This window comes from Platalea leucorodia (assembly GCF_965183815.1).
Source record: "Platalea leucorodia genome assembly, chromosome: 17".
NCBI classification, from domain to species: domain Eukaryota; kingdom Metazoa; phylum Chordata; class Aves; order Pelecaniformes; family Threskiornithidae; genus Platalea; species Platalea leucorodia.
Genome location: NC_138839.1, coordinates 5,330,932 through 5,357,023, shown reverse-complemented (window position 1 = coordinate 5,357,023; position 26,092 = coordinate 5,330,932). Strand labels below are relative to the sequence as shown.

General features: G+C 38.8%; 1 protein-coding gene across 4 annotated transcripts in view; it reads right to left on the bottom strand.

Annotated features, from left to right (window-relative positions):
- KIF1B (kinesin family member 1B) overlaps positions 1-26,092 on the bottom strand; it is a 97,988-nt gene extending 71,896 nt beyond the window's left edge. For all 4 annotated transcript variants that reach the window (XR_014230084.1, XM_082329159.1, XM_082329160.1 and 1 more), the window contains exons 1-4: positions 25,758-26,092; positions 20,340-20,528; positions 3,216-3,292; positions 678-857 (exon numbers count right to left, since the gene is read on the bottom strand). Coding sequence is in view for 3 of the 4 variants with exons in the window: in XM_082329159.1 (XP_082185285.1) it covers positions 678-857; positions 3,216-3,292; positions 20,340-20,445 (363 nt within the window). In the remaining variant the exon portion in view is untranslated. The remainder of the gene's footprint in view (positions 1-677; positions 858-3,215; positions 3,293-20,339; positions 20,529-25,757) is intronic.

Here is a 26,092-nt window from a genome sequence, read left to right as displayed (position 1 = left end):
CTGTCAGCGCCTACACACTAAGGAAGGCCTGCACTTAGAACAACTGCCACACAACCAACAGCTATAGAATGCTAAATTCATGATGACAGCATAAATTGTTGCCAGCCAAAATTTCCTGGGGCTGGGGGTGTATCTCAGCTTCTTAAAATTTCATGGCAAATGTCAAAAACAAATTTCAGGGGGGGAAATAACACTGGGCTGTGCTCAGTTGCCCTATATACTTTTTCCCAATGTTTCGAGAGACTTCATTTCTTACCAACACATATTATTCAGTTTTTAGCTTTGGGAAACTTGTTTCCACAAAAAGTTTCTGGCATGTTCATCAGTAATACCACCTTTTGAATTCCTGCTGAATACAAAGTGCTTAAGTGCTGTCCTAGCTAAAGTCAGAGAAGGAGACAAGAAACCCAGTGAATAAGACATCTTCATTTACTAGTTTGTTGGGGAAGTGGAGCAATTGGATGTAAGAAAAATATACAGAGTGTATAGCGCAATTAAAAAAAAGTAACAGAGGAAAAATTACTTATAATGCTCTTTTTCCTCAGAATATTTCTTTGACTTCAGAAGTAAGCTGTGGTTCTCTGTTAACTGTTATTGCAATATAAAAAGAGCATATCAGCAAGCATGTGTCTGAACATGCTATAAAAAACAAATCCCCTTTCTGGGTTCTGTTCTACCTGGGGGATTATGCCTGCTTGGCTCTCCTCCTGCTTGCCCATCATTGTGTAGGATTTCCCAGCTCCAGTTTGTCCATAGGCAAAGATGCATACATTGTAGCCCTCAAAGGCATGCAGCAACATCTCCTTCCCAATATCATTGTACACGCGGTTCTGAGACGCAAAGCAGGGATCTTCAGGCTGAAAAGACATGAAAACAGCATAAATACAGCGTTCTGTCATTCAAGTAACATTTTAAAAAGCAACTAGGTCTTTTTCTACTTTTATCTTGTGGGTCAGTCCCTTGGGAAGAGGCAAACATAGCACATTTTTACACACAGCTTTTTCCCAAGGCAGTACCAGCTGGAGAAGAACGACAATGACAGCCCTTGTAGGACCACTCCGTCACTGGTGAGGAAACAATCTGCACAAAGAAACCAACCAGTTCTGTTTTGTGAACATTGTTGACGCTGCTGGAAAAGTTTCGTGCAAGATCACAGACAAACCAGATTCAGGGTGTTTCAGAGGAGGGAGGCGGGGAAAAAAAAAAATCAAAAGTAAAGTTCAGAGAGTCAATACAAATTAATAAAGGGCTGGAAGCTACAAAAATCCCACAGTGGCTGGTCTTGACAAGAGCTCTGAAGGGTAGCAGAGGGAAAAAAGAGAAGCAAAAGTTGCTGAGGTTTATTTTGTTGTGTTTTTTTTAAGCTTAACAATGTACACAAATCATTAAAATTTTTAAGTTTTTCTTACAGCGCTCTGATTCCACTGTCTAATCACTTACAACCTCACTGGTGACTACAAAATCCCTAAGTATGTCAATACATATTTCAAATTAGCAAGTAGCTGAATTGGTCAAGGACAATGTATCAGAACATTTTTTGTGGCCAACTCAAGGTTAGCAATAAAACTGAAATACAATATTTAAAAAAAAAAAAAAAAAAGCTACTTTAAAGCAATTTAGCCCAGTGATAAAACAAACAAGAACTCTACTGCAGATGCATCCAGTGATAGAAACCTGCATTAAAGACAAAGCAAGTTATCACCTTCAAATGCTCAACTGAAAAGTTTGTTACATTTTGAAAAGAGGCACCGCTGCACATGCAATGAAAAAAATCACAAGTTAAAGATGTCAAAAAGAGAACACTTGCCAGATCTCAAGGCAAATACAGAACGTGTTCAAAACAAAACTTCATCAATTGTAGAAATTAATTCTCCATTTTTTAAGTAGTGCATTTTAGCACGCAGGCACTGTAGTGATCAGACTCCAACATCCAGTCAGGAGAGGCAACCCAAGATGCAGCTCCAGGCACGGTACAGGATACAAAACTACTGACAGAAAGCTGGATTCAATGCTCTTTTCTGCACTTTTTTCTGATGTCGTCTCTCAATTAACTAGGAAAGTCCTTGGTAAACATACTTGAAAAAATTATCATACTAATGATGATAATATATAAAATATAATATAATGATGATAATACATAAAACATACACGGATGTTTCATGTTGCACAAACCAGAAGAGACCGCACAGACAACACACCACTGAAACTTGATTTTGTAGGAATATGTCACTACATTGCATGTGACTATACTATTCTTAATCTAGCATTCTCTCTTCCTGAAATGTTCAATTTCAACGTTAGTTGCTCCTGGAATCCTGGAATTTAGCTGTGCTAATATTCTAATGTTGGGCTCAAGGTTTTATCAGACCAGTTCTTTTCCTTGATGCTGCTTTATCTGCTAGTTTTCAGGAATTATGTTCATAATGTTCCTCTGACTGATCCTGTCAGTTCCTCTGACTGATCCTGTAACCTACTTGCATGGCTGCTCTGGAGGATTCAGTAAAAGAGCTGCACAAATCCAAGTTTTTCATCATAAAAACAATCTTGTTGGCCACGGCTTTGCTCATAAATATTAAGTCTTATTTGCAACATCCAAGTTACTAAAATTAATTTTAGTGAAATGCATTATAGCTTCTTTCTATATCTTTTGAGAAAATAAGGCAGGGAGGGGTAGAGGGCAGAACAACACAGTTCTGTAGAACAATTACGGGAAGTCAGCAAGACCTTAGCACCACTTTGCAGGAGGGTGGGGCAGAGGAGCTAGATGAGAGTTTATTGCTTTGGCAGCTATGAGAAACACGGATCACTACTCTCTTTTCCAGATACGCCAAGGGAACTCAGACCATATCTCTCCATGAACTCTTAAGAACTTGAGCAACTTTCACTTGTCTAAGAGCAAAACTGAATTAACTGTGGTTCACACGTATCCTTAAAATACTTAGAGCAGAACATTGTTGAAGAATATTTTAAGGAATCTTTCAAATATCCACAACTTGTTATCAAACTCCAGGAGCTTTGCTTTCTGCTGTCCCCCAAACAGGAAAAGACAACATACAATGACAAGCTTTTAACCTGAATGAGGGTGAGAGAGACAGTGCAGAAACATCTGACAGGGACAGCATGATCAGAAGAAGAGAATGCAGTTAAATCAAGCCAGTCAACAACAACAAAAAAAAAAAAAAAAGTTTTTCAGTTTTTCTTGTAAAAGAACTTACCGATGTGTGGGACCAATAAGAGTAGTCAAAGCTGAAGGACTTTGGTGCTTCCTTAGGATTCTTTGGGTTGATAATACCTACAGGAAATAAAATTCAAACTCTTAGCTAACTTGACATTTAGGAGCATAATTAATGAACTTGCTGACCCTCAACTTAATCTGTGCATCTGAGTATTCACAGAGTTGCCACACTGCACAGGAGTAATAAGATTGAAGTAATAGACTCACAGCTTCCTGACACCATATTTCTGTAGGCCTTATTTGAAATAAGTCAAGGAAAAAAAATCCAAGAAGGAATGCTGCTGCTAGACAAAATTCTTCTGTTGGACAGAAAACCAGAAGTAGGTCATCCTGGTCCCTTGGCTTTTAGAATGGGACAGGCTTTTAGGAGTCGAGGGATATTAGCAAGAAAGAAGATCCAAAACACAGAGAGTTCAAGAATCCCTAGTGATTTCATAGCAGCACAACTCACGTCTATTTTGAAATACATGTTACACAGTACAAGAGCTCGTTGCAGGATTTTATTTATGAAGCTCAGTATTTTCAGGGCATGGAAGAAGATATGAAAAAAGTTAGATCTACAGACATTTCAGCAATTACCTGCATAGTTTATTTCAATGTTCTTTTACATGCACAAAGCCTACAGACAAGTTTTTAACAGGACTGACATTAATTGATCCAACTAAATTACTGGTAGATGTTCTTACTGTATACAGCCACTGAATCCCACAGTGACCCCCAACCAACTTGTGTACTTTTTCTCTTTGGAACGTCCGTATAATATATAATGGCGCTATGATGAAGTACGCACACAAAGACACGCACCCCCAGAATGAAAAAATGCTTATGTATAGTTCCTCTGTTACAGCCTTTATAAGTCCCATTCAAAAAGCTGACCTCCAATTGCCTTTGCAGCTCTTGCAATCCTTGACTTAATTTTCTTTCCAAGGTATTCATATATAAGAATCTAAGAATCTTCAGGTGAGTTAAGTCATTGAACACTTTACAAATACCAGAATAAACATGCTTTGCAAAAAAACCTGTTTTCTCTTCATATCAGTACCTCTGTAATTTTATGCTCTTTTCCTTTTCTCAGATCCTCTAATTCTTTCAATATTTGACCCACACATGCATATTCCCCACAATTAATGAAAGCTCTTCCAGATACCTTTTAGGTCATTGGTTTGTTGTTGTTGGGTTTTTGGGGTTTTTTTTTTGGGTGGGGGATGTGTTTTGGTTTTTTGTTCTTTCCCAGCAACAAACCAGCTTCCTATAACCTTTGCCTGGGGGGGGAGTAATACACAATGCATTCAGCTGTCATTTTAATGGTATACGGAATGTCTGTAGTTTCTGTATTCCAAGGAGAGTAATTTATAAGCACGGCTCTTGCTGCAGAAGTGAATCTCTACTGCTTTCTTCTTTTCAGTACTACAGTGCTGGAAATACTTAAATCTATTATTTCCAGCAGCTGTTTTCAACACCATCTGTGTAAGCAAGGACTGTAAAAAGGCATACTCTTGAGGCTATCAAAATAAGATAAACCACCTTAGATTTACACATACCCATCTGCACCTAGAGCAGCAATCTGCCTTTGGGAGCGATACACTAATTATGATACGTGCAAACAAAACCTACAAAGAAAGAAGCTATATAAAGGTGGTAACAGTCTTCCTGGGGATGATTTACACCCTGATACCAGTCATCCTAAACAAAGGATGCTTATTTTTTACATATCCATGCAAGTTAGGCTATACTTTGGGACATAGGGGCTTCTCCCTTTCCTTCTGTGATAAATAAAAATTATAACATCCACATCTCTTACCATTTCAAACATGAACGTAACATCACATTGCACCGAAATCTCTGAAAATGTGGTTACAGAATGCCCATTAAAATTAAATCACTCCTCTACCAGATGCTGTGTCCCTGAGCAGGGCTGTTGTCCAAAACTACAGTGCGGAGAAAAGATCACTGTCTGGACTGCAAATAGCAACAGTTGCTACTCTATTTCTTGGGGCCAACTCCATTTCACTTGGATGCACCTTGTGCTGACATTCTTGCCTTATAAAAGCTGACAGACATGCAAAGCCAATGAATAATATCCCTTGCACCAAGTACAGTATCAAATGGCAAAAATGCTTGTGGCTTTGGATAGCAACGTGGGCATCAACACATAACAAACTGGTAACCTAAGCAATCATATATGGCTTTAGTTTCCCTTTACTAGTTTTGACCGAAGAGCAGTACATCTACAGCATGCACTATTAAGCCAGTTCTAAAGTTAAAGCGAACAAATAACAGATCCCAGAAGACAACTCCCCTGCCCCAAACTTAAATCAGTTTTTTCCTGTCAGTGTATTCCAGACTGCTACAATTCAACAACTTCTCATTTCTCATTTAATTATTTAACATCAAAGCTCTGAAAGGCAAGGAAGAAGTAATGCCTTGTACCCAGAAGTTCCTCCCCAAAAAAGCAGTACGTATAAAAAACAATCTCCACATTAGTTCAATGTAACAACCTTTGGGGGTTAACATCATTATTTTCTTCAATTGTTTTGAGCTGTAAGTTCAAGGGAAAGTAATCTAACCATTAAAAGCAGAAAAAAAGCAGCAATAAATAGAAGCCATTCCTATGTACTCGAACCTATTCCTATGTACTGTATAACACAATTCTAAGCAGATAAATGAAAAAAAAAAAAAAAAAAAAGTATTGCCAGCACCTCTCCTGACAATATACATTCTGTTGCTTAATCTCAACAGCAAATCATTTTAACCCAAACTTGATAGTTACTCTTGTGAGAGGAGTCATGGCTAGGGAAAGAGAGGAGCAGCTACCTCTATTGGTACATGGCATTTGAAACATTGTCCTGGTAATGCGAAACTCCTAGCCTGACAAACTGTGAAAGGAATCAAGACAAGCAGAAGCCTAGCTACATCTTTGCTGACGAAGAAACACGTTTTTAACCACAATCTAAAAACATAAATTGGTTACCGGGTGTCACATCCGTGCAGTTTTACTTTAAGGCGCAAGTGCAATCACAAAAGAGAGCTTTGATCTCACTTATTTACCTCATGGCATGACTGATTTGTCTCCTCTTAGAATCAACAGTGAAATAGCAAGTATTCATCAGTTTTTTCTCTTCCATTTTTATATTGTTGTTTATAAGCAAAAAGGACATTTCTCTTGGCCAAGGCAAAGCTGCACTTGGTCTCTCCAAGGAAACAAGAGTTAAATTGCCTTCTAAGATTCTTCTGTGTCAGAAACAGAAAACAGAAAACAGAACAAGCAGCACAAATTTCAGTATTATTCAAAAGCAGATTTGATGTCAAAATACACACTTCCCATTAATTGTTTTTTAAAAAAAACGAAAAAACTCTAGGAAAAGTCCACCACTTCCAAAAAGAAAGCAAAGAAGCCAAACGTTTAATCAGAATAGCTAGTTTTTCCACTCAGCTCACTGTGCATAAAGGCACATTGACCACCCATGAAAGACAAGATCTCTAGCTATGCAACAGGCTTAGTGTCTGGAAAGGCACTACAAGCTTGCCATTACAGCTTCATCCTACTTGCTTCAAGCTTAAATTTGATCCATCACATTTGTGAAGAGTGAAGCTCAGGCTCCATGATTTATGCAAGTGGTTCCACTCTGCTTCTTTTTTTTTTTTTTAAGCCATTTGTTATTATTATTATTTTCTTAGACAGGCTTTCCTCAGCTCCTTCCCACTAAGTTCCATGTCCAACTGACTATTTTGAAAACTACTTTCTAGGATGCATGGTTTTGCAAAGCATATCTTGAGAAGCATATCAGGAACGGGAGATTAACGTGCAAGAAGGCAGCTCTGTCAGAGGTTGGGAATGCAGCTGCCTGGCCAAAACCTTCCTCTGCAGCAGGAATGGGTCAGAGAAAACCTGCTGGCTGCCAGGAACTCTGCATGCTGTCCCTCACTACTGTGATCCAGTCACACACAGATTTTTCACTCAGCTTCTAGTCCAAGCCTGAAGTCTATTTATCCCCATTCCTGTTTCTTACACAGAGTCTACATCCTCCATTTTCAGAATCACTGGTTTAACAGAGTTCTCACTCTGTCTACAAATGAACCCAGCAGAGCTGACTGATGGAGAAAAATATAAAGACTACGACCTCAATGGATTTCAATTGGACTGAAACCCTCTTCTTTTGGAACACTGAGCACCCAGTGGGTAGCTACTAGCATCAGTCATGGCTGATGCGGTCCGAGTTTGAACCGAGTGATCAGGTACGCAATAATGTGAGATAAAACACCTGAAAGAAGACAGTGAGGGAGCTAAGCAACCAGGAATTCAAACTGAAGTAACTGACCTAAGTTGAAGGTGTCTATTGCACCAAGCATCTTCTTTGGAGGGACAAGCAAATCCATGAAATCTAGCTACTTTTAAAGGAAGCTAATGGATATTTCTGAAGAAATTAAATGACTTCTTATAGTACAGGTAAGCATCCTAAAAGTTCAGATGCCAAATTGGGGGGAAAAAAAAAAAGAAAAAAAAAAAAGAAAAAAAAAAGGAATGAATATGCAGAAATCAGACTGAGTGGGCAACATTGATTTTATGTACCATGTTATACAGCAAGCTGTGTTTTTAGCTGAACAAGGAAACAAAGAGAATTAAAAAGTAAGAGGACTGTTTCCAGTGTTTCCAATACCCATAAGAACACTAAAAGCTTTTCAGTTCTTTTGTTTGGTTTTTAAACCATGCAAGGCCAAGATGAATTGTATTAGTGGATCATGAAATAGGTCATCATCTATCCCCTCTCACCACAGCAGACTCACGGCATGGTACACAAGCTAATGGTTTAATTACAGAGCCTCAGGAAATGAGAAAAGCAATAAGGCAGACGACCACAGCAGGAACACATTAATGGCCTTTTTATCTTACAGAATAAATTTGTTTATCTGCTATTTCAAAGGTCCAATGTGGCAATTAACTCTTCTGTTTGCAAACTGACACTAAGGCTTTGTGCTGCAGCTATAATTAGTTACCATCAGCATGGCATCGTAGCAACTTTGAATGTTGGAGTTAGCCTAAGCAGCCAGTTTCTGAGAAACTCCATCCCTTTTTCAGGCCCCTTTCCTCACCAAGAGCCAACTTCTTAGGTCATGTGGAATGTTTCAGCTTTCCACAAGTTAAGGTTTCTGCATCAAACAGAACCTGGAAGGGATATTTTACAAAATCACTATCTCCTACACCGTTGCCACTGAAAAAGGTTACACACATAACTCAGAAACATGGAAAGGACGAAACAAATTGAAGATACTATTTTCCCACTGCAGTGCCTAAAAACTCTTCCTGGATCAAAGCAGCAACCACAGCTTGGGTTAATATCCATCATTTACCTTTGGAATGGAGGGCTGAGAAAAAGGCATGGGAATATTCATGTTTTAAAAATATACTCTACAAATTCTTGATTTGGTTGAGGGATATAAATGCCCATATTATTCCCTTTCTTTATTTGAATTATGAATTTCCAGAAATTTTTAATAATATGCTTCACCTTAAGACATCATATTTACATCAGTTTTCTACCTTGGTAAGCAAATACAATACGTAGAAGTAATTACATGCCATAAATTGATACAAAATTCAAATAAAAGTGCACTGTGTGAACAGCTATGCAGCATTACCATTTAATTTGAAGCAGTTTATTTAATACCCACTGCCATCCCAACCTAGAGACACAGCTTGCATTTTAAAAGCTTATTTCTCCTTACAGTTATATAGTAAGCCATACAGAGCTGCTTCACACCATTTGAGGTGCCTCTAAGCAGGAGTAATCCACGTACTCTCTGAAGCTCAGATAATTTAAACAATTCTTTTTAGCTGCTTAGCTGTTTAACTCTGGTGTGGTCTTTTGATACCTGTAACTACAAATACATGAGTTTTATGTGTCACTGACCAAAAGGTAAGGGAACCAACCATTTTAAAAGAAATTCCTTCACACCAAATAATCTAAAATTTTGTATCGTTACATAAGACCCACATATTTTAACTAATTAGTCCTTGTACAGGAGAAGTATTAAGTAGGAGCAGTACAGCCTAATAAAAGATAAGGAGAAAGTGGGAGCACAATCATTGAAGGAATTACAATTTTAGATGTGCTGTATCAACAGTAACAAACCAATCTCCACAAAACATTTGGATTTTAACATGCCCTTACTTAAACAGGCAACTTCATTTCTTGGCATAAGGTACTTCCACAGTCCATCCTACTTGTTCCTTAATTAACATTTTTCAAACCATCCACCATCTGCTATATCAGCTAGTACAAAAATAACATACACTTTCAACCTTTCAAATCTATAAGATCAAATTCATTGCTAGTTTTTAATTTCAGCAAAAACTGTTAGCAAACTTTGAAAAAACACTTTACTATTGAAACAGTACCTATATATTTTGTAATATGTATTATTTTGCATTCCTGTTGTCACTTTGGACATCTAATTTTTTTTTTTTTTTGCCTTACAATCCAATCCTGATTTGTTGAAGCCGAAATTCAAAAAGCACACCTCAAATATGCACTTTATTTTACAGTTATAACCAGACTGTGGAGCACAACAGAGAACTGATGCAAAGTTATAGTTTTCTGGGCTACTTTCAACTGGAAGCAACATTTTGTCTTCTCACCCCTTCCTAAACATATACACAATCACATTCCCGCTTCAAGCCTTTATTTCTGGACTTACACTTCCCTTCTCCATTAAAACCAACCAAGTAAACAGACAGTGGGAACCTACAGAGAAAAAAGAAAGGAGAAAAAAAAAAAAAAAGGGCAAGCAAGCTTAGCCAAGATCAGCCCCCTCATTCCACTCCCATCTACTCAGCCACATAAATATTTTTGCAGGCACAAAGAATGACCAAAACTACTTAACCACTTAAATATCATGTCAGATTATAACGACACTGAATTTACAGTTCAAGCCCAATCTGTTTTCATCCCAGTGAGCACTGCTCCTCAGCATGACACCAATTTTGCAGGTTAGAAATTATCTGCTGTTCAGCATCTGGGGATACAAGCACTTCTTTCTAATAAGCTCTTGGAACAGAGAGACAGAGCGCAAAGCACACAAGAGGTAAGAACTGAAATTATTCTCTTATCCCTCATTGCATTCAAAGTCAAGTCACTAGATTCAACAGCTCCACCTCTGTTAGCAATCAGAGTCATATTGCAGGGCATCCTGCCATCAGACATGCCACATAAGAGTCACTGTAGGGTGCTCCAGTGAAGAACTGTAACTGCAGTTTGCCCTTCAGATAAACACCAGCAGACAGAATTAACTTGGGCTAAATCCTGGGATTAGCTGATATACAGTCTGTGCTCACGGGGGGGGGGGGGGGGGGGGGGCGGGGAACACAGACTGATAGATTAATATTAAAAAAAAAAAAAAAAACAACCACACACCAACAAACTATCAATTGCCAATCAGAAATAAAACCCAATAGTGGTGAAAGTCAGGTATGGAACTGGGGAAACAACTTCCACCATTTATATAGCCTGTGCAATATAGCCTGCTTTCTGTCGTTTACATCTTCCATTCCTATCTGTCAATGCTGAAGGCACAACGCCTCTTTAACTTCTCCATATGAAATAAAATGAGGTTTCATCTCACGAAAGAGGCTTCACATCAGCCTCAGTAACTCTCCTAGTGGTAGCAGTAACCTACACAGAGCACACATTCCTACCAAATGCCAATACATAAAGAGACAACAGCTAGCAAAAAAGGCACTGTCCTGTCTTCACGGTTGTTCTCATTAATCATTGGTAAAGGAATAGGCAGAAATTTTCAAAAAACATGTTAGTCTAGACAGAACTTTGGAAGGGATAACATTCAGGGAAACAAATACCAAATAATTCATTTCTGTGCCTTCTTTTAACTCTATTTGAATTAATATAAGCAGTAGTTTTATTTTACGATGTCTGAATAATCAATTTAACCAATATAAAAGATCTGGGGCTTTCAGAATTGACTCCACAAGACCAAATTAACATTAAAAATACAGTCTCTTAAAATGCATGGGTCTGGAAAATATATCTGCGCCATCTGTAGACTGGAATGACAACAATGAGAACGTGTTCCTTACTGAGAGCAGGGTGGAGCAGGCATTCTTTAGTTGTTGGAACGTGAATAACACCCCAAAGACACGTTTAATACAGGCTTCTTTCCTAGGCATACATTGCAATCAGATATATGGCTATACTGTTTTTATAAGACAGACTTTCAGGGTTGTTATTACAAGAGATAAATGAAGGGAAACGGACACTTCCAGCTTGTAAAGCAGTGCTTGCTTTTCAAAGCATTGTTTGCATTTTTCAAATCATTAAAAGGGAAGGAAACCAAGTAGAAGCTAAGAACAGCTCATTTGGAATTCAACCGGATTCTCTCCCCACTGTGGAATTTCAACCCTGTACTGGGAGAAAGGTTGGATGGGGGAGGGAGTTAGGCTCTATAGCACCAGAGAAAAGCAAATGCTTGCTCACAGAAGCTGCTAGAAAGCCACTCTCATCCTCAGCTGCTCTAACAGATCCAAGTGCTATAAATACCATCTCTACAGCTGGTGTTCTGGGAGAACAGCATGCCAGCAGGCTTTGCACCAAGCGGGAGCTAGTCGAACCATACTGTTCTACCTACCTGAAAAGCTGAACCAAAACCATTCCAAAACTTCCATTGTCAACTGATTACCTGAAAATGTCCTATTGCAGAAGATGCATATCACGTCTATGTATGTAGTTGGCTAAGCATTTGGAGTCGAGCTGAATTCTCTCCTCACGTGTTTTCTGCTTCAAGGCAGATAAAACAGTATCTCCCTTCATCCCCTGCTTTTACTTGACTACGTCTCCAAGAGCCAATGGCCTTCTCCAAAGGCCATTTTGATCCTCAGACACATGCCAGCACATTAAGAGGACATCATGCAGCACTGGAATCCTGGGGAGTCAGTTCCGCCAGCCTCAATATCTTAAAGGATTCACGTAGTAAAAATATCCAATTCTTAAAGTAGTTGCCATTGACAATTTGCATTTTCTTTACTTCTACTCGCATACTGAAAGGTGGCACATTATTTAAGCATTTGATAAAGAGAATCAGCTCTAAAGCCCTAGCGTGTGTCAGTGGGCACCAATTCTGAAGGGGCAGCATTTCACACAGTTTACTCACCACTGAGAAAACTCTTCTGGCTTCATTAGTAATATTCTCTCTCTCTACTATAGTTCTGTACCAACTCCATAACAGTTTTTTAATGTAGCCCGACTGCATTTAACATTAGCTGGAATATCCTAGCTATCCCATGGTCTTGCTCCAGGCCCATTATTTGTACCTCTAACATTTAAAAATCATTCACTGTTCATCTTCTCCCACCTCCTTGAAGTCATCTTCCAAAACAGATTTTTTCCTTTTTTTTTTTTTTTTAAACAGTGTGCAGAATTACCACTTCTCAAGTTATTTTTAGACAATCATGAGAAAGGCTTTAGAAGGAAAACCAAGCACCTAGAAAAATTCCAGTATTTTTTTTCTTCTCAAAAAAAAAAAAAAAAAAAAAAAAAAATTCAAGACTTGTAACAAAACATATGAACTGTCAACATTGTAAGGCATTCAGAGACAGTGATTAAGACAGACTTCTGGACAAGCAACAGAAATCCCTAACCCTGCAAAACACAAAGAGATCTAATGTTCATATGTACAGTCTTTGCTTGTTGTCTGCATTCAGCATTACTTCTGTTACCATTTTATGACTCCCACTCCTAGAATGACCCAGTACTATCAGAAAAAAACTGAAAAAACAAAAACCACTCCCCACCAAACTCTACTCCTGGAACAACTATTTAAAGAGAATAGCAATTGCCTCCATTTCGTCTTTGAGACAAACTTGCATTCAAGCCTTCTCCTGCCTGTTACAGGACTTGCAACAAATGTAGTAACTGGTAGCAGGACAGTCATTAGAAGAACTTGGGTAATCTACTGTTGTGACTTCTTTGACTTGTCTTTCAAACCAGTTCCCAATTCAGCCTCAACTCCAAGACAACTCATGCATCCTTCACAAGACAGACAATTTATCTTCCCATAAAATACCCTGTTTTGATAACACATCTACCATGAATGCAATATTGGACAAGCATTCATTTAGTTTTAACCACAGTTACGAGGATTTACAGACCAGAAAATCAGGGTAGGGGTTAAGTGACTTTCCTCCACTGCTGTTTATTTTCCCGAGACAACCTCATCATGCAAGATGCAAGCATAAAAAATTGTAAACGCTTTAAAAAATAAAGAAAGAAAAAGAAAAACAACCTGTATGTAGAAAAAACACTACTCAAGACATGCTTTAAGAACGAAGCTTTTTGGCAGGCACAACTCATCAGAAATGGGGTACGTTTATTTTTTTGAGATACCTAAAATTATTCATTTTCAGCAGACAGATTGAGAGTCAAGACTGAAATCTACCTACAAAAATGAATCCTCCCACCTATTCTATACTTTCATTGAAAATGTCTCATCGAGAGAAGAAAAAAAAGTAAAGTTATTAGGTAAGACAACTACATTAAACTCTTTTGCTTGCCTTTTCTACCTATGTAGCATATGCTACATGAATTCCCATTACTTTACTATCTACATGTACTCAGTGCTACTCTAAATAAAAGCCAGTTTCTCATAAGGACTTTTCTCATCAGTAATTTAGACCAAAGATTATTTCCATGATACAAGTTCCTTAGTGAAACTATCCAAACTATGCTTACAGAATACTACTGCAGAAAAAAAACCCAAAAAAATCAAAAAAAACCACAAACAAAAAAACCAACACAACACCTTACTGTTCTCCTGAAGGCATACACACACAATAGGGTTTCTTTTCCATTCAGTGTGTCTTTTTTATTCAGAAAACAGTTAAAAATTAGATCAGAACAAAAAAGATCAGCAAACCATGCTTTTTTTTTTTTCCCCTTTAGGATTAAGCTTCTTTGAAAGAGGTTACTCCTTTCTACAGCTATGTAACAATGGAAAAGGCAAAATTTAACAGTATCCCCTGCCAATGTATACCAATAAAGTACTGACTGAATTACTGATGAGGTTACCTTGGTCTATGAACCTTTCAATAGTTTTGTATTATTTTTCAAATATCAGCAATTTTAGTATTGTATTTCAAATATCACTAATTTAGACAAATGCACCATAAATCAAAAGCCTTAAGTCCTGCTTTCCCACTCATTTTTGTTTTGCTCCAGAACAACTGCATAAAGCATGACCCATTTTAAAAGAAAAAAATTAAAGAAAAAAAAAAAAAACAAACAGAAAAGGAACTTAAATAAGATTGTTTTCTATTTTTTTTTTTTTTTTTTTTAATTTAAATGTTTAGGTTTAGACCTGAGGTTTAGAAACCTTAGAGAGAAAAAAAAAAAAAAAAAAAACAAAAACAAACAAACACAAAAAAAACCCAACCAAACAAGGATTAGAAGGAAAATATTTTTTTCTTCAACCTCTACAAATTAACTCCAGAATGCCTTACGAAGTTTTTCTGATGCCAAGGATGCCTGCTTGAGAACCTAGCTGCCATATGTCTACAGCAGCAGCTGTGACTATTGTTACCAGCAGATGGGACCGCTCCACTGTGCCTATTTTCATTAAACATCCAATACCTTAAGCAGCCCACAAAAGAACCTTCCAACACTACCGAGCCACAGAGACTATTGCTGAGTTAAAATCCAAATAGGTCATTTTCAGTCCTAACCTGAGGATCCAATTGCACTCATATCTTCCACGATAGTCTAGATTGTGCAGGCGCATTTCTACATGAACACGGTTTATGGCAAACCAGAATATACAATAATCTCAGATGAAATATAGTTTCAGAACTTTGTTTTATTCTATCACTGGCACCCACAAGATGCTAAAACCTATTTTCACTCATCTAGTGCACAATTAATGTAACATCACTTGCAGAGGACATATTCCAAGTAGGATACTTCCTTATTTCCCCGCTTCATTAGTTTAGTTTTCTACATAGTTACTTAGCTCTTTAAAGAATAAGCTAGCTGGACTCTTTGCTAGCGATGAATATCTAAATGCTGTCTTGTAGCTACTAGCTTGAACCTCTGCTTCATTTTCATTTGGTTTTGTTTATGCATTATTTATTTACAGACAGATGATTATCAAATCACTTCCACACACCCCCCCAAACAAACAAACAAAAAAATCAGAAAAAAACCACAACACTAGGGAATTCTTTAGGCACAGAACAGCTTAGCTTTTCATTTCAATAATCCAAGTAGCAGCTGCCAACGTTGTTTATATTTGTTACATTTCAAAACCTGATACAAGAATGAGTACAAGAACTATTGACACACAAAATACTCTTACATCTATAGCTCACCTTTCAACCCATGTATTACACAGCAGAATCTTTTTCCCACTCACCACAAAAACAGTAATTTATGGAGTGGACAGACAATAAGCAATTAATACATTGTGGATAAGATGCATTGGTGTAAATCATTCTGAACAAAAAGGTGAAAAAGCAGGAGTTAAAGACAGAACATATTCTATCAAGATATGCTGACAACCATGACCTAGTCTTGAAATATTAATTTCAAAAAGCTGCTTGTGAGTTTGACCTAGAGCATGATAAAACACCTCTCCAGTAATTTAAAGAAAATAAATTTTCAAATTTATTTAAAGACTGACAAACAAAGTTATCTCAGAGGAAAAGACAAAAGTGTTATTTCAGAAGTTTCAGGCTGTTTCAATATAAGGTGGGATTTTATCAATAAACCACCACCACAAAAATCAACTTAGAAGTCCACCAATGCCAAGCTTCACTTGAAAATATTCTGTAATAAGCAGAATATGAAACAAACAATACATTAGGCAGTGTCAAGCTAAACAATAGCAAGGACTGCTAACAAAAGCATCACCCTAGGGACTTAATTATCAATATGAAAAGTCCTCAGAGCCCACTAACTTTTCCCTTCTCTCACCAGGAACCCTGGCATGGCTGACTGCACTATGGGCAATGCTACAAACACAGCTATACTGTGCCTAGTCCTGACCGGGCGTGCGTGCAGGAGACTTACAGGCATACCTTCATATCTACTAGTGACCTCTGTACAACGGGCAACACAGATATGCCCTTCAGAACATAACTCCAAATGAGAACAAAGCATTTAGGTCAAGTGAATCCACTTGCATAGCGGGTGCTTTTAAAAACAAATCTTACCTTTCTTAAGATCATATCTACATCAACAATAATAAAACGCAAGGATGGTCTTTTCTTAAACGAATCCCACTCAGTTACTGTTTTGGTAGGGTTTTTTAATTAGTAATTTGATGGTGACATTACCTCTTCTTCGGAAAGCGTTTTGCATTCCCAAATTAACTTAAGCAGTAGGATTTTGCAGCTTATAACTTCTCCTGTCTTTAAGAATTCCTCTATTATCTTCTATTCTCCTACCCCCACTTCTCCCATTTCCACTGAAGAACTTTTGGCAGTATCATTCAAATGGATACCATCTGCAATTAGATATCATCTGAGCAGCACAGGCCGCCTGCCAAAATACCAGCCCCTCAATGCAGTCAGCACATGTGACTTCAGCTGGACTGCAGAATTTCATTTTTGCAATATAGGTTTTAAAAACGAAGACTGTCAATTCTCTAAGTGCAAGATACTGTATTACTGCAGATCAATACCTTTGCAACCATAAAGGGGAAAAAAAAAAAATTTAGCCTTGTCATCTTAGTATAGACCAAAAAAAAGAAAAAAGAAAAAAAAGAAGAGACAAACAATATGTTTGAAGTACCGATTTCAAAATTCCCGTATTTTGCATCCGTCCAACACAAAAACAGAAGTCCCAGTTACTCACAGTAAGTGCTCTTAACACTGTGGGTTAAAGACCTTTGTAAGAACTCTCTTTTACTGAGATTAAGACCTATATAGTACTCAGCTACATTGTAATTTTTTAAACACTGAGAAATGATAAAAGATGGAGATCTACTATGGCTCCTGGTCAAAGGCCTTAAAAGAAATTACATGAAAGCCAGATACGATAACAAGTTAATTCTGCAGAAAACCTCAAGTCCACAACAAAATTACACTTGTTTTGCTTCTAAGGCAAAGCTAAACTGTGTAACAAAATTGAGGATAAGCTTTCTAACCCAGGAGGATGTTTTGTTTTGCCGCAAGCCCACTGTGAATGACGGGCAACCCCAAAAGCTGTAAAGAGCCAAACTCACACAAAAACTGACAAACAAAGGCATTGTGTCAGGCAACAGCCCTGGTGGCATTCCGACTTCAAGAATATACTTCATTACGGATGTCAAAAACCATTTCTTTTTATACATTCATTAAAAAAACAGAAATGGAGTACACCTGTGATATACTTTATTATCTGTATACTGTTTTCCTTAAAATAATCCTAAACACTTTGCCTCAGTTTCACAATAATGTAGCCTCTGCCTGTATCAGCCAATACATTTACAAAACTCAGACCTGGACAAAGTTTAAACTCAGGACCCACAAGGGATTTGTAGAGTAGCTTGGCCAATCAATAAATAAAGAATTAAAGTTCAAGTAACAGTCAAAAATCCCTTCTCAGCTATCAGGCTTCACACTGTCAACAATCCATCACAATATTCCATTAGGCTTTAATTCCAAGATAAGGGAACCTTAACCATCTTGGACCCTTAAAATAGTCACCACCCAACACACCACCAGCCTCTCAGACTTGCCTCCCGTCAACTTGATTAGTGCACAAATGAAAAAATAACCTTCTCAAAGGCAAGATATCTAAGCCTTAATCATTTCACTGGCACATTTGAAGGTATGAAGCAGGAACTCCATAGGCTAGAATTACTACTGAATTCTTTTTATTTTGAAATTGCTGCATGAGACATGAGAGTCAGCTACATTAATGTCACTTTCTGTAGTTAGCTTCTAGCCAACAAGTTCAGACTTTAATAATAAGGAGTTCAATAATATAACTGTGAGGCTGCAAAGACTGAGGGATCATGAAAAAGAAAGAATCCTTAGCAGAAATAGCAACAGTACTTATGGCCCCAAATCTAACATGTAGCCTAAAAGCATACGGGAAGAATTTCAGCTTGAAGTTAAGTGTGTCAGACAACTTCATTAGGAAGATTCTTTGGATAAAAGATTTCTGCTCAGGTTTTTTCCCCACCAAACAATGCCTTATTCATATCTTTTATTATATGATCCTCTTAATGTTCAACGAGTAAAACTACTCCTCTGTCTATTGCTTTCTTCTGTATTTCTCCTCTAAGAGGGAAACACAGAGAAAAAATAGTCCACAGACTGTAAGAACGTATAGCTATTGCAACTGATTATTCCCTTCCCACAGCCTGTAATGGCCCCTGATGACTTAAACCTGACCATCTGTCATATCACCCATCTTCTATCAGAGCCACAGGACTCAAATAGAAGGCCACAGATTAGAACATTTCCAGAGCACAAAATATAACAAAAGCTGTAAAGAAATTTCCAACTGGATAAATCAGGAAGTATTTTTCTCCTTTTGAAAGCTGATGCAGTTTCTTAAAAATGTAAGTGTCTTTGTAGTGCAGCTTTAGCATTCAGAAACAGAACCAGTGTCTTCTGTCTACACCACATTTCAAACTTAGGCAGTCAGATTGCCAGAGATTCACTGGTCACCCTTGTCATTGTACCACAAACAAGCTGTTTCCACAGGCTCCCGGAGTTCAAAAATCTTAAGCGTCTAAAGTCATTGCTGTCATGTCATGACAGCAGCAAGAAAATCTATTACAGTGGCACCCAGTGCTGCTGCTGTAGTTCAGAGCTTGGTGACAGTTCCATAACTAATGCCATCTAATGGAGTCTATAGTTCTTCCATTCTACACTGGTTTGGCCTGAAAGCTGGCAGGCAACATTGGGATACAAGCACCTGCTTCTACATGAGATGACTTCTACACATTTCCCCCCGCCGCTCCCCCCAGTTTAAATGCAAATTGTGAAATCCAACCAAACAAAAAAGTTTCTTTGGGTAATATACCACATAAGGTCTGAAGGTAAGAATTTACTGCACTGAAAAGAAACCTCTATCTGTATGATGCCTCCCCTCCAATGAAACCATAAACACTGTATGTAATTTCAATGACCACAACCAGGACTTAAATTCCATTGCAGAAGCAAGCTGAAGTACAACCTCGGCTGAAAAAAGGGAGGAGCCTGTATGAAACCTCCTTTGTATTAACAAGCATGAGTAAATACTCGAGTAATCAGACAGTGAAGTAACTCAGTGCTCTTGCAGTGTTACTTCCTACAGCTACAGACAAGGTGACTCTACCTGATTACCTAACGACGAAAAACTAGCATAAGAAGAGCAGTTTATAGGTCTAGCTATTAGTCTACACATGACCAATGACACTGCAGCAAACGGTATCAATACTGCCTTGACCTTAAGAAGCATGTTAAATAAATAAATAAATGGTGTGCCCATATTCAGTTTCCCACAGAAGAGCCTTCTCCAAATTAGACCCACAGTAATTATTTAAGAAGCCTAACGCTTCTAATTGGTTAGAAAATAAGATGATTTTATGTAGTCTGTTCTTTTGCCATCGTTTAGACATCTAATCCGGAAAGCATAACACTTGACATCCTTTTCCCCTCAGCTTTCTCACTCAAATTATGTTCCTAAGCAAAGGCACAGACTGCAGAATAAGCACACCAAGAACTAAAGCACCAGACCCAAGCAGGAGTTACACCACAACAATTACCATGTGGTGGTCTGCAACATATCCCTGTATCCATCGGTCCACATGATATTCGCACACACTGAAGTAAACAAAAAGGTTTTCACTTGGGTATTCTAATCTTTCTGTAGAATTCTCAACTCACCACAAGCAAACACCATAAAAAACTGCATCAAAATCAAGATACTTGTGATTTAGACTTTCTAGTCAAATTCAGAGACAACCTAGTGTGTAATGCCAGCCTCAGAAGAGAAGATTCCCTAAAAGAGTAATTCTAGATGATATAATGTACACAGTACTCAGTTTAGTCTGACAAAACAAAGAGGATTAAGCAGGAAGGGAGAGGAGAGAGAAAGACTCCCTTATGAGATTAAAATAAACTTACTGGTTGAATTGCCTTGCATCTGGATGATACATTTGGATTCTTTGCTGGTTTCTCGGGAATTGAAGGGCCGGACCCGAACAGCCACCTTCACTGAAGCCCCCGACATTCTGGTTGCTTGTAGTGCAGAGTCAAGAAATTGAAAGCGAAGGGGTCAAGAGTGTTTCAAGTTATCCTTCTTGTTAGTGTTTTCTAAAGAGAAAAATATAATTTAGTTATTTACAGCTATTGCATTCAAGATTTTGATAAAATTAGAGTGGTTCACAATTGTTTGATAACTTCAATTTCTGCTCTGCAATCAGCCTCCCACCCCAAAAGCTGTCACTTCAAAGACAGAACTGGAAATACACTTAGCACCTGTACACCGTCTCCCTAGTCAAAAGTTTCTGTCATCTGAAGCAGTTCTTTTAAAGTGTACAAACATATTTGTTTTCATTACTTGGTTTTCTTCCCAGAAAGTAGGGATGCCAATACGAAAATGAAGATCTGGTTGCAACATGTGTTAGGCTTAACCTAACAAAGATAATTTTAGCAGTTAAGACACAGCTACTTAGATTTCGGCATAAGCTAGCTACCATATACTACATATCTAGGTTCTCTAGCTGTCAACCCTCGCTGCCACAATGCATTAGCAATAATATTAAAACTACCACAAGTGTGATGGGCCATATCACACTGACTTTCAGTACACATCATTCCAGAGAAAAGGGGGTACCCAAGAACCTTAAAGAACCCTTTGCAGTCCTGGGAAAGTCCTCTTCTCAAAGGAAATAAAAACTCATTAACTACTTGTATATCTAGTGATTAAAGGACACACTGCTCTATAAGAAAGAATAAGAATGATCAAAAATTATTGCCTTCAGGGTAAATATTACTATCTATCTTCAGCAAATGTTGACCAGTACATTCATCCTCATTATCAAAATACTTGTTCAAATCCTACTGCATCCAAATGATGCAGGGAGGAAACTATCACCGATACCCACAATCCAAACTTCAAGGCACGTTCGAGACAGTGTTGAAATGTAGGGTTAATAAAGATTGGTTCAATTGTATTGTCCTCGACCAACGTTCTCCATTACAAGAAAGTTTTTCAGTCTGTCTACAATTAAGCAGTTTAACTTACTGCCACAGGATACTGTCAGTACTGAAATTAAACAGACTCAAAAAGCATTAAGATAGATTCAAAGAAAAAGCTATCGAGGTCTAGTAAAAAGCTACCACCCCTGGCTAGGAAAGCCTCCATGGCACAGACTCTCAGAACCTGGAAGACTACACTGAGAAAACATGATTACATCGTTGATTTATCCTTCTGTTCTAAATACCTGCTACAGCTACTGCTGAAGACAGGATTCAGGGCTAGGTGAATCTTTGGTCTGACTCAACGCGGTCATTTCTATCTTGAATCTGAGTTAACAGGGGCAGAACTCTACCCTGCGCAAGTCACCATGCACGGCCCAGAAATCTTGACATCTTCTTTTCTTGTTATCTATACACCACATATCCAATGAAATGCTCATTTCTGAGTTGTAATCACCGTGTCACAAAGGCACAAAACTTACTAGCAGATCTAAAGCAGAAGCATTTCAGCTCTAAAGCAAGTTCTACAGCTGGTAAAAATACTTATGCATGCTTAATTCAATTTATGACACATCTTCACACAGTACAAGACGTTTTTAATAAAGCTTCATTACCTCATTAATGCCATCACACGGTGAAGGCAGAAATTAAATTACTCCACCAAGTAGAAGAAGTAATTTAAAGCATTCCTTATTTTAGCAGGTACCTGAGGTATCTCACCAGACTAGAATAGGAACGTCTTCTGGAACAAGACAACTGAATTTCAATGTCAGTGGTACAGCAAACTGGTATAATAATGATTCATGAGACAGCCACACAGCCAACTTTAGGTTAGTACAGAATTTTAAGAAGTTTCACTAAAAACTTAAACATAGAAGAGAGCAAAAAAAGTAATGGGAAGGAATTTGCATGATCTTCAAAGTTTAACAGAGATTCAGGGTTGTTTTAGAGGACTGCTTTCTTCACTCTTGATCACAGGTGCCTACTTTTTTCTATAACAAGGTGTATCAAACATGTAGCTTCATTATAACCTTCTTCCTGAGCAACTGCCGTGTGGAATTTTTGCTCTCCCTTCTTAACATGACCCTTGCCTAAGCACCCGTACCCTCACATGAAAGCTAAGTGACAAGACTAATCCTCATACGTCCCAGTAGTATTATTCAACTGCCCCCAAATATTGCTGCTAGAAAACAGGAATGTTACTGCATATGGCCACTAAGCATTCTTTTTCTGAAATACAATTTAAGAAACCCATCAAGTGCAAAATCTCTGTTATTATCAAGTTCATAGTCACACGGTTTACTTTGTCAGATTGCAGAAAAAGACAAGTAGGCGGAATTTTCATAGGGTGTAGCATATCATAGAAACTCTACTTGACATGGGCTTAGTGGTTCTCATCTTTCTTTTCCCCATCTGTCCAGATTAATGTGAAACCCATAATTTTGTCAGCTTCCCAGAAGGACCAATGAATAAAGGTAAGGCCATTAATGAAGGAGATTTTTTTTTTTAAGAAAACAAAAACACAACCAGTGTGTTCTTATATTATTATTTATGAAACATAAGGAGCTTATTTTCCCTTCTTACTGAAGAGTCCCACATACAAAGGTTTTTTTTTTTCTGATGTTTTCATAGAAATACCTCTCAGAGTACTACATTAATTTCTACAGATAACTAGTATATCTAGGAAACTGGCAAACAGAAGACAGAGTGAAAGAGTCATTGACTTAAAAAAAAAAAAAATTCTTGAGTACCTCTGAACACCATATTCACAATAAGAAAGCATGAAAAGCACACCGCCAGAGACTCCATAGACACTAGCTAAATGATAGCCTTGTTTGAAACATAGCTGTGAAGAAATTCTTATAGAACAGGTCACAGAATCACCTACATCATAAAAACTTAACTGCTAGATGTTTGCAATTACCAACTTTTCTGCGCTCATAGAAAACTAAATGTGGTGCAAGTTTAAATCTCATTCATTCTCAACTCTACTACTTTTCACAGCTGAAATAAGCAAAATGCCTACTTGTAGTTGCACATGGATTTCAGATGTTTAGGCAAAATAAGATCAATTTGCAAAGCGTAACAAATAATAAATTGCAACTTGTTTTTCAAGTGCCACATTTTCCAGTAGTACCACTTACTACTACAAAACGCTGTCTACAGAGTGGCGATAGGAGACATAACTTGCAACAAGGCAAAACAAAATGTGCAATACAGTCTGTGGTACAGATTTAGAAGAACAATCTTTAAAAAAAAAAAAGCTGTCTTTTATACGTCCATTATAGGCTTAGAAGGCTGCCATCCATGCTAGAATGAATCATTCTCCTAATATCTTGGAAAGAGTCTACTAGCTGGGTATCTTTTAACGTTCAGTCTGTATGAATCCAATCAGGAACCAAGAAGAGAAGGGAACTGCATGTCTGAGTCTTTGACACGATATACCACTGGCTCTAAAACAGGTGGTAGATAGTATTTGAGTTGTTTAGTGAGCTCCATCAGCACAAAAGCAAATCCTACTTATTAATTTTACACTTATTTTAAACTATTATTAAAAGATATCCACATCCACCCTGTAAGTCACACACTGAGGTTTTAATATTAAGGTATGTCACTAAACAAATCATCTAAATATCTTGCCTGCTTTCTGTTATGCAAGCTGACAAACGCAATGATGTTGGTCAATCACCCTTCACGGTCTCAAAGCACTTGTAACTAGATTTGGACTTTCACACAAGTGTCTAAAGAAACAAGCTGTTCATTAAGACTTGGATCCTTGGATGTACTTGAAAGTTCTGACAAACCAGTTTTTCTGCAATGTCAAAATACAGAACACGTTGCTATTTTTTTTAAATAAAGTTACAAGCAGAGTAGGGATTTAGAGTCAAATTATTATTTATCTATTCAAAGAAGTTTGCAACAAGTTCAAAGTGGTTACAAAAATAATGTTCAGAATCTGTATCTCTACATTCAAATAAAAAAAAAAAAAAAAACCACCACACATCACAGATGAAGAAGCATCACTTTTACTTAACATAGCCAGCCACTGTGTCATATTTGCATAGGTTTGCCTAGCAGAGAATGTGCTAACTTTTAAACAAAAAAGTGGCTTGTAAGTTAATCAGTACAACAGCTCTAAAGAAAGAAAATGAACAAGGACAGAGATTAGTATATGGCAAGTTAGCAAAACAGCTGTTCAGAGCAGCAGGGGTTTATGAACAAGAGGACCACAGCGAATCCAATTTTAGGTCCTCCACTAAGGATCAGGTAGTGATGACAGTCTGATATATCAGCTGAACTCACACACTACGAATTGCTATCTTTGTACTAAGTGAAGATGCCAGATAAAACACTGGTGCAGAACTTGGCGATGCACTGAAAATCTGATCATATAAACATATGACTATTTATCAACACACCAGTGTACTGAATTGTGCAATAGCAAAAAGAACTGAGCTAAGAAGGAGCTGGAAGCGAAGAGAAATATACTTTAAAATTTGGTATGAACGTATTTTACATTTCAGAGAACAGATACAAATTCACTATCTCCTTCTGGTGAATTCTATTTCTCCAACCTCAGTTTAATACCCATATTTCTGCAAATGACCCCAAAACTACCAGGCCTGTCATCCTGTCTCCTGACGCCTGCCTCCTGACTTAGCTCACAGAGGATTGTCAGATCATCATCCCAATATGGCTGCCTCAGTAATTGTGCTGTACTGAATCCAGGGACAGATCCACTACCTACAGGTCCACAAAAAAAACCACCCGGAAAACCACAATCCTTTTACATTCTTGCATCGTCCAGCTGGTTGAGGGACTATGCCTCCCTCCTGAACAAGCAATTATCGCCTGCACCTCATCTGAGCTACAAAGGAAAAAAAGGACAGCGAAACGCGGCGATATTCGCGACCCACAGAGCGGACGGGATTCAGACGAGGAAAAGGACGGGAAGCGGCCGCAGCACCATGGCTCGGAGCGCCTGGGGGAACGGGGAAGGAAGCGTCCCAGGGGACAAGTGCATGCATCAGCCAGATGCAGGCGAGGAAAGGCCGAGCCGGGCCCCACGCCCTTGTGCCGCTGCCCCGACAGCTCCGGGGCAGCCTGTCCTGCCAACGCTCCCCGTTCCCCCCCTCCGCTTCCCAGGCCCCATCCCGCCCCTGGCGCCCCCCTCCACGCCCCCCCTGCCCAACAGCTGCGTAAACCAGCAACCCCCGCCTCCCCCTCCGCATTACGGCATCCACCCCACCCCCCGCCCCGGCACCAAGCCGTTCCCCTCCTCGCCTCCCCCGCCAACGGCCGCCGCCGGGCCGAGCTCCCTCAGCGCAAGCCGCCCCTCACCTGGGGACGGGCGGGGGTATCCGCAGAACGCGGGCAGTGCGGGGCCGCCGGCGCTGTCAGCAGCTGGGGAAGGCGGCGGGGCCGACGAAACAGCGCAACGCGGGGCGGAGGAAAGAGAAGAGTCCGGCCATCGCCATCACGCTTCGCCGCCTCCACCGAGGCTGGGAGACACCCCCCCCCGCCGCCGCCAGGAAGGGAGCAGGAAGGAAGCGGGAAGGGCGAGGGAGGGAAGGAGGGAGGGGAGAAAGGGGGAGGGAGGAAAGAGAAAGGCCGCGCCGGGAAGAAGGAGCGCAGCGACGCGCTCCCCACAGCGCCGCTCCCACACTGACAGGATC